The sequence below is a fragment of the Ambystoma mexicanum genome, chromosome 6p, assembly GCF_040938575.1.
Source record: "Ambystoma mexicanum isolate Mex_15411 chromosome 6p, UKY_AmexF1_1, whole genome shotgun sequence".
Lineage (NCBI taxonomy): Eukaryota > Metazoa > Chordata > Amphibia > Caudata > Ambystomatidae > Ambystoma > Ambystoma mexicanum.
This window is the reverse complement of record NC_090935.1, coordinates 741,974,440-741,991,614: the sequence shown is the minus strand read 5'-3', so window position 1 is coordinate 741,991,614 and position 17,175 is coordinate 741,974,440. Positions and strand designations below refer to the sequence as shown.

The 17,175-nt window shown below is 42.0% G+C and overlaps 1 protein-coding gene across 2 annotated transcripts in view; it reads right to left on the bottom strand.

The window, feature by feature from the left end:
• The window catches only part of ADGRV1 (adhesion G protein-coupled receptor V1), a 2,479,945-nt gene that overhangs the window by 1,551,792 nt on the left and 910,978 nt on the right, over positions 1-17,175 (bottom strand). For both annotated transcript variants that reach the window (XM_069627623.1, XM_069627624.1), the window contains one exon: positions 4,466-4,590. In XM_069627623.1, coding sequence (XP_069483724.1) covers positions 4,466-4,590 — 125 coding nt within the window. The remainder of the gene's footprint in view (positions 1-4,465; positions 4,591-17,175) is intronic.

Genomic DNA, 17,175 nt, shown 5'->3' with positions numbered 1-17,175 from the left:
CTTAGACCCAGGAGTTTATTAGATTCGAGGTAGTCTTGAATCTGTAGGTATGCAGCTCGGTCAAGAATTTTTAGTAGGAACGGCACCGTGGTGATGGGCCTGTAGTTTGTAGGTATATTGGCATCCAAAGTGGTTTTTTTTCAGGATTGTCCGGTACAATCCCCGTACTGAAGGAGGAGTTTATGAGAGTGGTAATGAAGGGAGCTAGCTCGTGGGCAGCTTCCCTGATGATGGGCACTGGGCAGAGGTCCCCTTGGCAGTTGGAGGGTTTAAGGCTATTTATAATATTTTCCACTTCAGTGATAGATAGGGGTGAGAAGCTGAACGGAGTCAAATAATCTGGGATAGAGTTGTTTACAGTTGGGAGGGAGTTAGGTTGTAAGTTAGATTGTAGATTAGTCTGTTTATCGTTAATTTTTACTTGGAGGGAGGCAATCTTGCCAAGGAGAGCGTTTTGGATATTAGTGCACAAAGTGCTATCTTTGATGCAGGTGTCAGGTGCCATGACAGGGGTTTCCAATTCTTTTAAGATTCTGAAGAGTTCTTTAGTATTGGAATTGGCTTGCTCGATCCGTTTGTTATAAATGTCTTTTTTTGCCTGGAGTATAGCTTCCTTATAGTTAAACGTTGCTAGGACAATGCTATATTTATTAGTTCCAGTAGGGTTACACTTCCAGTGTGATTCAGCGATTTGTTTTTCTTTGCATAGAATTCTGAGTTGGGGTATAAACCACGAGTTGAGGTGAGCTCATGGTTTCGGTTTTCTCAGTTTAGATGGGGCAATGAGGTCAAGGGCTTTTTGCATAGTATGGTTGAAGGTGTCGACCAGGACCGTAGGATCCGTGCTTAATAATGCTTGTTCATTCAGGACTAGAAGGATGAGAGGGAGAAGTTTGTCACAAGTTATGTCGCGCTTATTACGTGTGGGTATAGGAGGTGCGACGTCTGGAGTGGAACTGATGGTTTTGGCAGGGATGATGAAGGTGATTAAGTGATGGTCAGTCTAAACACAAGGTTGGTTAGATACCACATTGATTCCACAATTGAAGTCGGCTATCCAATCAAGGATTCTACCCTTGGAGTGTGTGGGTGTGTTGATGTGCTGAGTAAAGCCTGAGTTCATGAGCAGGTTGTCGACCGTCATGGCAGCAGAATCATTGGGGTCAGCAAGGCACAAATTAAAGTCACCTAGTACAATAATTTGGGAGTTGGTTTTGGTGTGGTCTGCCAGAATGTTGGAGAGGTCTTCAGCAAAAGTGGATAAAGGCCCTGGGGCCTGTATAGTAGGTGAAGTGAGATGGTGTGGTTGGGAGTGAGGGCGAATTTGGCTGTTAGAGCTTCTATAGATGAGATTTCATGTACAGTAGCGAGTCGGAAGTTAAGGGAGTTTTTGTGGATAATGGCTGTGCCACCACCTTTGGATTGACTAGCATTGCAGTCATGTCTGATGATATTATAGCCTTTTGGAATAGCTAGCGAGAGTAGAGGTCCAGAAGCAGCGTGGAGCCATGTTTCCGTAACGGCCATAAATTCCAAGTCATGAGTTAAGATGAGGTCCGCCACCTCTAGAGCATGGGCTGTGAGGGATCTAGCATTAATTAATTCCCCTTTGATAGTGTTTGCAACAGGGTTGTTAGGTTGGGAGGTCGGTGTGTGTGGAGAGGAGACAGTTCTTGCGATAGGCTGATGGTGATTATTTTGGCGAGTGGGTGTCAAATGATGGTAAGAGGCGTGGGTGAGTCTGGTGCCGAGTCTGGTGTTTCTCAGAGCAAGTGAGCATGGTAGGATAGGAGTGGGTCTAGATGCAAAATGTTGGAGCCATAGGGCTGGGTTGTTAAGGTATGGATTAGTGTCATGGGTGGACATAGGCATAGTTGTAGTGTAGAGGTAACGTGTGTAAGGTGACAAAGTCGTAGTGTGTTTGAGTGCAGGCCCCAGGTGGAGGGTGAGGTAGAGTGTGGTAGCCAAGGCTAGTGCAAATAACTTTTGGAGAGGAGGCTGGAAAGCATGAGTGACTGTTGGAGACAGGTTCTTGGTGGCAAAATCACCGGGACTTACAAACAATTGCAAGCATATAGTGCAGAGGGCAGTATTGTAAGAATAAGCATGCTAAGCAATTCATCTAAAATAGATGCTACAGAATAATCAAGCGGGTAGGCTAAATAGGAGTTCAGTGGCTAGTTTCCGTACAATGCAAGATAGGTGGGCATTACATACATTTGCTATGTGAGTACGAGCACAGGCAATTGTGAAAATAGGTTAATAAAGGCGTACAATAGCCCAACTTAAAGGCATAACAGATAAGTAAGTTAAATAACCAATGCAAACAGAATGACTTAAAAAGGCAAGATAACAGCACAAAAGGGTTGTATGCTATCTAGCATTACTTGCCAACAGGATAGTGCACAAATATAAACAACTGGGGTACGACAGGAAGCAGTTGTAATGCCTGGCCGAGGGTAGCTATAAGCTATGCATAGAGAGCTTGGTTCGATGGTTCTTGCAATCAAGACCACAACATCGGTGTGAGTTGAAACTGCTAAATGCCTGCCATAGATGTGGGGAACAGCTAGAGTGACTTTTAATATTGCCTTATATAATGAATTAGTGCAAAAATTAAAGACACGTAGTGAAAGAATGCATCCTTGGTGCATGCACTTTCCTATCCTATTTGCACCTATTTAGACAGTTCACTGTTCCTCCTAAAAGTTATTTTGTCTGAGTTATCAGTATGTAAATATACTAATACAGCCAACAAAGGAGATGGAAAGACCAGTTCATGAAAGATCCATTATAATATTCGACCTATTATAAAAGTCATTTTCGAGGCTGTTGAGACCAGCAGGCCAACATGGCCAAGCATCCAGTCTCATTGATGGTGTAGAAAATCTATACGTTGCAGCCACATAAAGTATAGGGGAGAGGGCAGCAGGGAACAGCAGGCATATCTGACAGCAACTTTTTTTTATAATGGCGGCCAGTAGAAATGATGATGGAAACAATGTGCTGAACATGGCTAATGGGAAGTTTTGAGGTTGTCCCTTTTTTCATTAATTATTACATTTAAAAAAACATTCCCATGGAATGTATTGTGGTTGACATTATTTGATGTGTATTTTGTTGACCGATCATTTGGAGAGTGGCATTCACAAACGAAATCTCACAAGTAAGACAGACACAAATGATCACGGTTTTGTATCTGACCTGCACAGGAAAGCCTTGCATGGACAGAATCCAGGAAGTAATTCTGGAATTACTAATGTTCCCCAGTGGTCCAAGTGTACGAAAAGAAGTAGTGGAACTATGTTCCCTGCTGGCCTGCCCCCGCTCCCCACAGACCCCATCGCCGCACTCCTTCCCATGCACAGTAAAAAAAAAAAAACACATGTGCCTGCTCTTTAAGGAAACGTCCAGTGCAGTGCACTGACAGTGCAAGATTCAACTTCTTCCTACACTATTATTTTAAAATGAAATTGTTCCCGGAACCGTTTATTTTTAAAATAAAAGTATAGGAACAGTAAAACTGAATTGAAAGAAGCCGAGGAGCACCGCTTCCGACCACTCCTGCCCACTTCGACCACTGATGTTCCCCGTCCGGATTTTGACATTTTGGAGATATTGCAAGGGCTGGTGAGGAGTCTCAACAATGATGTGCTCCTTCTGGTTGAACAGGCAGTAGTTTTTCAACACCCATACCGCTGCCAGGAATGCCTTCTCGCAGTCATTGATTTTTTCCTGCACAAAGGACAAAGTCTTTCTCGCGTACGAGATGACGTTGTTGTGAGTGGAATGCTTTTTATACAACACTGCTGTTAGGCAAGTATCTGAGAACCCTGTCTCCAAGAAGAACGCCTTGTTCTTTTTGGGATAAGCCAAACAAGGAGCCTGGGAAAGGCTTCTTTTCAGTTGTTTAACTGCCTCGGCTTGTTCTGGACCCCACTCCCACTCGACTCTGGACTTTAATAAATGGACCAAGGGTCGAGTGAACTCTGTGTAGTCTTCAATGAAATTCCTACTATAATTAGTGAGTCCAAGAAGGCTTCTTAATTCTCGCAGATGTGTTTATTGATCAATGAATGGTGTATGTAGGTTGGAAAAACACCTATTCTAAACCTAAATCTAAGATTCTGGACTTTCCCTTCCCAATTAGATCTTGCCTCTGGATCCTCAGGTCTGAGCAACATCATGATTGAGAGACCACACCAGTAGGGAGGGTGTCAAATAATTCAAATTTGGAAACTCGTAGCACGGAATTACTTAAAGGTTGTCTCTCTGTTGTGTGATAGCATTGATTATAATTTAGGATTCTCAGATTTCATTGGGAACCGCTTTCATTAATATGGAGTAACTTTATAGGCTAGCGCCTATCATAGTTCTAACCCTTCAATTCTCTATTTACGCAAGCGATATTAGAGCATCAGTCATACAGTTCATTTGCGTAATGTTAGTTTCTTATTGTACTTACGTATGCCAAATGCTGTTTCTGACAGAGTCTCCCACTCCACACTCACAGACATGTTGATTCCATTGCTGCGGGACACTCTCAGGTACACTGTCTGGTTGCCTTCTTCAGCTGTCAGCGTGCTTGTTCTGAAAGGAGGGTTTTCATGATATGAAGATACAAAGGTACAGGTTTTTCAGCACTCCCACACCTGCAGGGGACTTTGTGAGACTAGAACTGTTGTTGTGTACCTAATGTATTGTATGGGACTGGGGAAGTACAGCATCAAACAAAGTTACTCATAACTATTTTTAACATGCATATGTAATTCTCTTGACATGCTGAGCATTGGGAACTGAGCATGTGCAGAGCTATCCTGACGCAGAGACATGGCTGAAATCTGTACAATGACTAAATCAGATGTTGGAAGGTGTTAAAAAAAGATGGAAAGTCAGTAGCACCAACATAATAAGATTGAATCAGAGAAGAAATAAACAGCCCTGGTTAAACCATTTTGTTTTCTCTACCTTTTTAAAATATGCATTAACAGAGGACACCACTTCGTATACCAATCACACATTTCAGATATGAAAGTGGGATGTAGTGATCCGCAAATGTGTATTACCAAATGACACCACCTCTTATGCCAATCACAGATTTCAGATACATAAGTGGGATAGATGCAATGACCTGCAGTAGCAAATGAAAGAATAAGTAAACAAGTACATTGGATGCTCCTGATTCCATGGCATGGCCTACTCTATGTACCCAAGTCAAACTCCAAGAAGGTGACTGCATAGTGGCCATGTGCTCACTGTGTTCCCATAGCTATTACCACCCAGCCAATCATTTTTGGACTCATATCATGGAGTGAGACAAGTGTAGTTTGGTTCTACTGCGTCGGTGTGGTCATGTTCACGAGTCTTATCATTGCAAGTGTTAGACTATGGTTTGTTGGTTAAGGTTTTTCTTGACTGAAAGTGTTGCTGCTTTATGGCTATAGAAGGGTGACATCAGAAATGCATTTCTATACACTCGATCAGAATACACATGAGAAAGGTGATAGTTTGACATTATTGTCATGATTTCTATTGAATAGTCAAAAGAATTGTCCGGAACGCACAGAGACAAATGTGAAGGCGAGGCTGCCTCAGGGACAAAGTTGAAGGCCCCCCTGTTTCTTCATCTCAGTGAAGGTTGACCTATGGGTGTCCCACCTATACAATCTCTTTTATCCCCACCGCAAAGATGTTTTCATCAATTGTGCAAATAATTAATAGAGTGGTGATAGCAACTGTGCTGGGTCACAACACCCTTTTTAGGACACTGTATATAATGCCATACTTTACTACCAAGAGAGGCTTTCCATTGCAACGTTTCAGTAGAAATTACAGGAGTAATTACATCCAATGGAGCAGAGGACTCACTGGAACTGACAGCAATAATGGAGCAGTAGCCCAGATGTCAGTGGGGACTTGAATAGCAACGGAGTTGAGAATATTAAATATCACTCATCACTGGGTGCAAATGACAATAAATCAGGCCATCTCTCTACCAAGCACACAGCAACCGCCTTGATGCTGATACATCACTGTTAGGGAGGATTTTCATTCTATGGCTAATTTCCCTCACTGTTCAAAGAATAAGGTACTGTGTCTGACTTTGAGGAACTAGGGTGAACCCTTTTCTACTTACTAAAGGCTTGTCCTTTTCTTCCTTCCCTCTTATAACTTTTGCTTCCTCTTTTGACAATATCCAAGTACTCCTGGCAACCTTGAATAGTGAACTGTCTGACCGCGTGATCCTCGACAACAGGAACCCTGTTCCACTTGACACTGGCGCAGGCCTATTGACTTTTATCTTCTTGTTAGAAGTGTTCTCTGATTCTGTCTGCCGTGACAAAAGTATTGCCTAGGATTTTTATCCCCAACTCTCTTGTGTTAACTCAAGTGCTAAATGTGTTTTAATTCCGGTTAACATTTCTTCCCGCGGGTACGCGTATCTTTAGTAAGACCAAACTGTCATTACTGTCAAAAAGTGATCGCATATGTATTCCCAGTAACGTCTTTTGTTTCATAACACCGGTCTGTCAAATCCTAAGGTACTTACCTTTAGTTGTTCTACACAAGGGGAATTGGTTGTGTGTAGTGTATTTGAAGTGTGGTTTTGATTTAATAGAAGTGAAGTTTTTTGTGAACAGATGGTTTAAAATAAATGTACTTTTACTTTTTAACCAAAAACTTTGAGTCAGTGTTTGCTTGAGACACAGTAATTGTAGTCCTTTGTGTAATCTCTACTACTGCTCATTTGCTCTTGAGATAAGTCTGGCTGCTCCGCTACTGCTACCACTTTAACAGTGTAGTACAGGCTTGTACCAAAGGTAAACTTGTATTACCACTTGTAGTCTTAACTCTGTACAGTGGTCCCTAAGGGCACTGCATAGGATTCCGCCTAACAATCACACGCAGCACCGCTCTGCCCTCCTTTATTTTCTCTCCTCATTATTCCAAGAGCTGCTATTTTTTGGAAGTGTGTAGAGGGGCTTTGTAGAGGAACAGGTGGACAAGTCATCCCTAGCTCCCGCCCCCTCACCTTCGTCATACTGGAATACTGGACACCAGGTATCATCCCAATACTACATCCAGTGTATGAGAGACAATATGCACTCAGACAACCATATCGAATGTACCCTTGCATTGAAAGGGTGGAAGAGTGTCGACACACACCATTGGACATCATAGAGCTATAAGTGAAATCTGACAAGGGCAGAGTGATGTCATGGAGAAAAGATACTGAGACGTACTAAAACGATATGCAAATACAGAAGTAGCAAGAGAAACATGTAATCGAATATGAATAAATCATACATGCAAAGAAGATAAAGTAACCTGCTGACTAATAAGTGTATATACGCAGAAAAGCAGGGTAGACAAGACATATAGAAGCTTGCTCTAGAAGAAAACATAACATGGTTAAGGCAGCCATGATGGAAAGATGGACGCTGGACTCGTAGTTAAACCAATCAAACTACCTCAGACGCAGGCCAGAGCTGCAGAGTCAGGAGACGCTGGAAAACAGCTTTGTGTGAGGAATAAAGAGACATCTATTGGCATGGGATCAAGGATGCTACTTCAAGGAATAATTGCAAGGCACAAGGGGAGTCAAAAGGATAAGCCATGTAGGTAAGACATATTTCTCTTAGATAAAGTAAAAAGGAAAATGAAGTGGTCAAATACACGCAAGATGACGTGGTTAATTAACACGTTATTTATTTACTCTAAGTGCTTAGTGAAAGTGAATCGGCCCCACCGACCACGGAAAGCAACTGAAATAAAGCGGGTTTGAAACTCGCATTCTAATATACATCTCTACATTCTATCCATCCTTCCATCACGAGAGGCTCGCGCAGTGTCTCGTGATGAAAGGATGAAAAGATATTACACATCTCCCCTCCTTAGTCTCTTGCTGTTTATGGAACATTCATGTGGTCTGGTTTGCGGATTACTCTTCCTGTTCTTGCACATGCAAAGGATCTGGTTTAGGTTTTGGCAAGGAAATTTTCGATATCACATTTCTATTCAACATAGATCTCACATGCTCACCATTCCTCTCCATGCTTTCATTACCACCCCTACTAGATTGCTCCTTGTGTTCCATTTCACCAGTTCTCACATCTTTACTTGACTTCATCACACATACTCTCTCCATATTCCAGACTCTACCATCTTGCACTCTCACCGCATGTCTAAAGACCTCAATCACACTCACTGGTTTGGACCATTTGCAGGGTCCATCTCTTAGCACAGGGGGTAATTTAATTCTCACCAGACCCCCCACTCTGGGAACCTTGTTTCTTTTCCCTTCGCTCATTTGACTATCGTGAGCTGCCTTATTCCTCAGCTGGATTTTCCTGATACTCTCTACTGCCTCTCCAAAATCTTTTCTCACTATAGTTTCTCTCTCCAACCAGGATGGTGTCAATTTGGTGTTTGCTCTGCGCCCTCTACTTAACTCAAAAGGTGATAGACCAGTTGTACTATGGGGAGTAAAGCGGTGAGCAATTATCTTCCTTTTTAATGCTTCTTCCCAGTTAAGCCCATTTGACCAAGCCCACCGAATGGCATCCTTGAGTACTTTGTTGAATCTCTCAACCACTCCATTGGTTTGTGGGTGGTATATTGCGCTAGTTTTGTGTACAATGGAATTACCGGTACAGAACCTTTCCATCTCTTTTGACCTGAATTGGACACCATTATCTGTTAATATGCTTCTTGGGAAACCCTCCCTGGTGCATATCTCTGACAAAAAATCTACCACTATTTTAGCATTCATATGAGGTTTGATTAAGACTTCTACCCATCTGGTCAGAAGGTCAATGACCACCAAGCAAAATTGTTGCTTACCATCACAATGAATAGGCCCTAGTATATCCATGCGTACTTCATCCCATACTTTTCCTGGAATATTCGTTATTACCATCGGGTATTTCACACTCACACACGCCTTGTCACTCTGATTACAAAGGATACATTCTCTGATGGTTCTCTCGATTTGCAGGTCACATCCTGGCCACCAGAAATCATCATGTATTCTCTGCTTAGTCTTCACAATCCCTTGATGGCCTTCATGGCCCAGATCGATGATTCTTTGTCTTAGACTTGTAGGCGAAATTATTCAATCTCCTCTCATAATTCTGTCACTTGCTATATTGAGTTCATCTGCAACTCTCCAGTATTCGATGAGACCGGACTCTTCAAACATAACTTTCTTTAGACTTCCATTGCTTTGTATAATTTGCTTCAACTGATTTATATTATCATCTTGTCTCTCCGCTTCTTCCCACTCAGTTTTGGATATGGATAGCGCTTCAATGTTCAAAACAACTTCTGGATTATTTTCACTTTCATTATCTGCCTCAGAATTGTTGGTAAGCCGCGACAGACAATCAGCAGCACGATTTTCCACTCCTGGTACATATCGTACGGTACAGTTGTATTCTTGCAGAAGTACAACCCATCTTTTGATCCTGTTAGATACATTGTCCAAACCTTTATTCATAATGACATGTATCAATGGTTTGTGGTCAGTGTGAATCTCCACCTCCACTCCCCAGATGAAATTCCTGAACTTTCCTGTTGCCCACTTGATGGCCAATATTTCCTTTTCTATTGCAGCGTACGATCTTTCTGCACCTTTTAACAGTCTAGATGCAAATGCAATAAGACCTTCTTTTCCTTCGACTTCTTGTGTGACAACAGCCCCTAACCCTAGGTTGCTTGCATCTGTTGTTATTATAGTCTTCCTCCCACTCTTGAAATTCTTCAATGATGGTGCTCTGTTTAATTCTGATTTGATATTTTCAAATTCTTCTTCGCACTCCCTGTTCCATTCGAATGACTTCTTCTTTAAAAGTTCACGGAGCGGAACAGTATGTATAGCGAAATCCTTTATAAATTTCGAATAGTACCTCGCCATTCCAATGAACGTACGCACACCTTCCTTTGACTCTGGTCTCGGCATGTTCATTATGGCATCAGCAAGTTGCTTCTTTGGCTTTATGCCGCTAGCAGATATGGTATGTCCTAAATATTCGATTTCGCTGCGATTTATGTTACATTTGTCTCTACTAAGGGTCATACCTGCTTCATATAACTTCTTGTAGACATGTTGTAATCTTTCATTATGCACCTTCTGGTTGATGGCGTGTACCAATATGTCATCTTGAAAACAAATAATCCCTTCATCACCTTCAAATAGTTTGTGCATGATTCTCTGAAATACTGAAGCAGCTGACACCAACCCAAATGGTAATCTTCTGTATTGATACAATCCATCTGGCGTGATAAAGGCTGTCATTTTCTTGGATTCTTTATGAAGTCTAACTTGATGGTACGCTGACGTTAAATACAGAGTAGAAAAATACTTCGAGGGCCCAATAGTGGATACAATCTCTTGAATATTGGGGAAAGGATGTCTGTCCGGGATCACGCTCTTACTTAATTCTCTCATGTCCACACATATTCTCAATTTTCCGGACTTTTTTCTTAATACAACTAATGGTGAAACCCATTCACTGGCATCTATTCTCTCGATGATCTTCTGATCTTCTAATAATTTAATCTCCTTTCTTACTTCTTCCCTCATTGAGAGCGGGACGTTGCGCAACTTCTGTGCAACAGGAACATGTCCTGGTTTCATTTTGATCTCATGAACAAACCCACGCAGACATCCAATTTCTTTCCTGAAAATGTCTTTCATCATATCAGCCTCTCTGGTGATTTCTTTGTTTTCTTGAATTCCTCCAGTGTTGCTTTCAACCGAATATACAGACTCATCCGATGAAGCATCTAACTTCACTTTGAGTTTGCATTGGTGAGTCCAACTTAACAAAGGCGTTCTCCCCTTTCTTGTTATGTATATTTTCCCATTGGCTTTCCTCTCCTTGAATTTGAGTGCTCCCCAAAACCATCCAATGACATCTATTTTAACTTCGCCATATGCCCTGGGTTTTATGTCTGGTTCATGCAGGTATTCATGTTTCTTCCTGTCCCAGAGGGTCTGTGGTATCAAGGTATATTTTGCACCTGAATCAATCATCATGTGCATGTTAGTTCCATCAACACAAACTACGGCCTTGGGACTTTCTATTTCTTGTTCATTTTCTTCGTCAGTTATGACAAACACGCATTCTTCTCCATCTTCATCACTATTATCATCGTTTCCTATCCAGTTAGAGGAAGTGTTCTGCATTCTGCAACATCGGGCGTAATGCCCCTTGCCTTTGCATTTCCCACATATAATTTTCAAGGCAGGACATTCCGGGTTATCCGCCCAATGATCCATGCTATCACATCTAAAACATCTCCCTGTACTTTTCCTTCTAGGGTCGTCTCCTCGCCTGTGCGGAGTTTTCTTTCTCCCGTCACTGTTATTAACTCTGGAGCTTGGTTTTTTTCTTTTATCATCATTCCAAGGCTATCTCCCGCTCCTTTCTGATTTGTATCTCCTATTGGGATTTCCTGATATTTGAGCAATGGATTCATTCTCTTTACTTGCGGTAAGTGTCGCATACTTCTCTTTGGAAATTTCATGTTTAATATCAGTAATTTGTATCCTGCTTTCTAATTCTTTAACACATTTCTCAGTGTGTTCCACTTCCTTGGCCACACGTAGGACAGTGTCCAAGTTGGGGTCGTCCTCAGCCCATAATCTTTCTCTTACTTTACTACTCCTACACTCCAGCATAAATTGATCTCTCAATCTCTCGTCCAATTGAGTATTGAAATTGCATGTTTTGGCTAGCTTCCTCACATTAGTGATGTATTGTTCTCTGCTCTCACCCTCTCCTTGAGTTCTTTTCCCAAACTTATAACGTTCCAAAATGGTGCTCAATTTCTATTCGTAATGTTTTCCCATCTTCTTCACTGACCGCTCATATTCATTTAGGTCATTATCTTCATCAGAAAGCAGATCTGGTAGATCTTCAAACTTTTCCTGCCCTGCCGGGCCCAAACAATGCATTAAAAGGGACTTCCTCCTCTCCACGCTGCAATTCTGACCACACACAACGCCAGCGTAATGTTCAAATGATTTAATCCATCTTTTCCATGGAATAGCTGGCTCACCAACATCAGAGAGGAAGAACATGGGCGGCGGTACACTATTGAAAGACATGCTGATCGAAATGGGTATGTGCCACAAAATTGAAAAGGAATGACCAAAAATGCAAATGCAGTTCTCTTATTGTCTCTTTTAAATTTAAATGCAGTGACTTGCTGCAGTGCAAATACTTGTCACCTTAATTCTCCGTATTATTTTTTTCATGTACTTGCACATATGTGCTGAGAATAGTGGTGAGAGGCTTGAAATAGTTAATTATCGTCCTTTCCTTGTGATACAAATGTAGTAGATTATGTGTCCCAATACAATAAGGTATGCACAGCCAAACATATGACTTTCTACAGTATAAACACTTGTCGGTTCAATTTCTTGTGTACATTCACTTCCCATGTATTTGCGCCCATACACTGAGAATTACGGTAGATGGGTAGGCTTGAAGCAGGCAGAAAGCACTTGTACTCTGTGAAATACAGTAAAAATAACAGAACAGGCCAAGAGGCGTGTCCGGACAGCATACATTGGAAGTAAACACGAGCAGGATGAAAGAAAAACACTCACTTAATTGACCCTGACTCGGTGTCGCTGGAAGTCGAGTTGATTGTAAGCAGAGCGGAGAGGCCACAGCATTTAGGACAGCTGCAAGGCCTGCTCACGCACATAAATCGCAGCTGACGAGACGAGCGGAGTGGCCACTCTTTTGTCACAGCTGCAGGGCCTGCTGCGCTCTCACAGACTCAGAGTTGAAGACGGTCAACAGAGTCAGGTAAGATGAAAGCCTGGGACACACGGGGGGCGGTGGGGCCTGAAGATCCTCGTCGCCACTTGGTGGTCAAATACACGCAAGATGACGTGGTTAATTAACACGTTATTTATTTATTCTAAGTGCTTAGTGAAAGTGAATCGGCCCCACCGACCACGGAAAGCAACTGAAATAAAGCGGGTTTGAAACTCGCATTCTAATATACGTCTCTACATTCTATCCATCCTTCCATCACGAGAGGCTTGCGCAGAGTCTCGTGATGAAAGGATGAAAAGATATTACAGAAAACATCTGCAAGAGCCAAGTTTTGGGCAATTAAAAATGCGAAAAGCCTAGGCAAGGTGGAGTGAGCACGTCTCCAGAGGTCGAGAGGAGTAATGACACCAAGCACAATTGAATGAAATAGCAGTAAATAGAAGATCAAAATGAACAAATTTGTGGTCTCCTCACATGTGATCCAGAAGTCGAAAAACAAGGGCTATTCATTGAGCTCCAGATGAAGATAATGGTGTACCTACACTCCTTTAAAAATCCCATAATAGAGAACAGGCTGCAAGGTCAACTACAAAGGAGAAGCCTTGGCTTAGGGCCGGTCCGATGAGAGATGATGGACTCATTGGGAAAGTGGGGAGCAGTCTGACTTTGCTCTCGGTTCCTGGGTTCCATTTTGCTTACGTGCTGCTAACGAGCCGACAGTCCAAGGTTGGGAAACCGTGCCAACCAATCAAAGGGTCTATGTAGTAACACGCTATACAATGTGGCATTAACCAATATGTTGCCATTTATTCTGCTATAAACTGTATTATACGTATTTAGAGGTGCTTCGAGGCGTGCCCACCAGATAAGGGGCATCCAGTAATATTGTTAATACTTACATGATACATAGGTATACATTTTCCCTTAACAAATCCCGCCCTTCAATAGTATTTACGGTTTGCCACATAGTATGACGTCACAGATGATGCTTAACGAGGTATAAAAGCTTTGTAGTTACGTATTGATTTATTTGTTTTTAGTTCATGAATGAACTTTTACAAATACGTCAAACAATTATATTGATATTAGCACAATAAAAACACACAAAACTGTTTCAATTTCATTTTAACTTAAAACTCAAACTCAAGCATAAATCATGGATCATAAAACATTGAGCACACTACACCAGAGCATCAAACGTAAGACGTTTAAAGATGACAAAGATGATAGGACATTTGCCTTTATACAGATACTCGGTTACAGGCAGAAGGACAGAAAGAAGGGAGCTTGATATTAACAGTGCAGCTGTAGAAATTAATTTGACAGTGTTAATCAATCCTACACTCGTGCACTCATATGGGACCACCATTAAAACCTAAATTACGTTAGTAGTTCGCTGATGTTTCATAAATAAAGCTTTATCTGAAGCCAAAGGCTAAACAGTGCTATGGACTGAGCCCGAGTCTGTGTTTAGACAGTAGCTCCAAAACTGATCTGATTTAATGGGATCATACTGGCTTACAAAGTGGCCCAGGGTGCACATGTATTTTGTATCCATTTTTGCACACTGAGTTAAGACGTGTCTAGGGCTTTCCAGGTTATCCAGCTCTTTACAAATACGACAAGTTCCCTGCTACTTTGGGATTTGTGTATTGGTGCCCTGTATTGCGACGAAGGGGAGCTGGTTTACTCGTAGACGCCATATAAAGCTGCGTACCAGCGGGTTTAGGCACTTAAATAACGCTGGGTTTGTAAGTATTTGTGAGAAACCCCAGACAAGTATTTATAATTACATAAAATCCCAGGTGGGTATATTTAACAAATCTCTTTGTTCCATCTTTCTTTTATAGATACTTTTTAACACAGTGAAACTGGCATCAGGTTTAAAATTGGGTGTCCACTCCATCAATCGAAAACACTCTTCATTGAGTCACTGATAGTCATTTGTTCTTATTTTCACTGAAGGCACAGCCTCACTACTATGTCCCAATATACTCAATAAGGGACATTTAGGCTCCGACCTGGAAATAATGTACAGTAATTCTCTTCAAATCATTGCCTGTGCCTTCAGGAAAGTCAACCTCAATTCCAGCCTCAAACAGGCCATGGGGGTGGCAGGTGGGAAAGCTAAGTTTTTCCTCCAAAGGTGCCTTCCAGGATGTCCAACCACAATAAATCACTCATGGGCAGGGCCTGTAGGCCATAAAAGATTGCAGGGACAAAACACTGATTATAGAGTTTGATAATACCTTCCTTCGAGAAACCTGCTGTCTGTTTAGAAAATGGATTTATGACATGGGTTAATTGCCCAGCCTTACACTTTTTACCTTCAATGATGGTATGGTAGTTACCCCACGGATAACTGTGTTCCCAAATATGTATAACTTCCCACGTATTCAATTTTTTCCAGTCTTCAGACTCACGCGGTGCAACTTTCCCCCTGATATTACCATCATTTGTGTCTTCTTCATATTAATGGCAAGGTCATTTGTACAGACTTATTCAATCAGAGCTTTAAATTACATTTTTGCACCACTTAATGTGCAGTCCATTAAAACCAGATTGTCAGCATATGATTTGCTGGATATAAGAGTGTCCTCCATTTTCACTGGGCAACCCTTTTCAGACAACACTGAGTGTGGGAGGTCCAAGAGGTATAATTTAAACAACAGGGGTGCCAGCCCACAACCCTGTTTGACTCTCCTGTTTATGTCTACCCTTATTTGATAGCGATCCGGCATCGTCTAGCCATTCTTGGACACCTGTATTTGTATGTAAAGTGATAATAACAGAGGAGTCTCAGCTTCTGTCACAGTAGGGAGCAGTTTATGGAATTGAAGGTCACGCTGAAGTCTACAAAAATTAGGTAAAACACGGGGCTGCCCCTCTGGGTGGCCCCCTGTATCAATCTGTCTACTAACCTGATATTATAGGTTGTACTTGACCCTGGCCTAAAACCGGTCTGTGTCGGGTGCAGTATATTACATCTTGTAACCCAACTATGCATGGCAGTCAAAACAAATGTGGCAAACAGTTTCCCCATCACATCTAGAAGAGAGAGCAACCTATAGTTTACTGGTAGCTCTCTATTGCCTTTTTTTGTAGACGGGGAGTAGCATTGCTGTTGCCATGTCTCAGGAACCACTCCGTCTCTGCACACTTTGTCGAATGAGATCGTAAGGATCTTAGATCATACTCCTGCATTTCCCTTTAGTACTGAATTTGACAGGCCATTTGGCGCTGGTGCTCTCAATCCCTTTAAGCGAATAATATTTGTATACATTTCCTCAGTACTGATTTTCAGTGGCCAGTGGACTCCATCCCCATGCACCTGCGTCACCGTTGATGATTGTACACATTTAGATTTAATTTAGATTTAATATAATCAGTCAATTTTCCGCAGGAATTGGGTCGACTGTGTGTCATTTACTGTCCCCTTTGGCCTTTGATAGAAGTTTCCGGATCGAAAGGGAGTCTTTACTACACAGAGTGACAAACATTTGCTGCCACTGGTTATTCTTCTGTAAAGAACTCCTTCTTTTGAGCTAATTCCTATAGCTGCCTTTCAGCCTCATTATCTTGGCGGCCACCTCCCCCTGCATGCCCCCTATCTGTTTAACTTTTCGGATGTGACTTTGCATTTGGCGCTTGCCCTCTCTAATTTCAACATCAAAGACATGCTTATGTTGAAAATTGTGTATGATCAGAGAGACCCAGTAATCAAACGCAAGTGACTGCAGTCGTTCTGCAAAAACCTTTGTATAATCAAATTTGTGTGTCAGTGTGTGGACTACAGCTTGTTGTTCGCCAGATTGCCCGACTTTATTTTATGCACAAGGTTTGGCAGAGGCTATGAAGCTGTGGTTAAGAATAAATATAGAGAGTGGGCGTGGAGCAGGATGATTGATAATTGCCTGTTGGGGGGAAAAAGGTAGGGCTTACTTACAGCTCAAGGACGACTGGAGTCCAGAGGTATATTTGGACCTCCAAATGTCTGTGAAACTGAAAAGCTGGTTTGCAAAGTTCCAATACTCCTACTGGCCTACTCGTCCGCCAAGTGGAAGAATGGGTCTCGTTCTGCAATTTGATGTCCTTCTTGTGGCAGGGGGTGTGAAGGCGATGCGCGTCTTTTCTTGTCAGGCTCACTGGCCTTCAATGCTGTCTGCCCTTCAAGCTTTCAAATGTGGCACCTCTCTTGCATCTGTGTTAGCTCTTTCATCCCTTTTAAGAGATCTTTTTAATAAGAGAATGTTGCTGTTTAGATACGTTTTTAGTTAGCCTGAGTGCTTGGGAAGGTCGATGTGTAAGGATTTCGTCATCCAATGTCTTAAGAAGTATGATGTTTGCATTATGATTACTGTTGTTTTATTTTGTACTG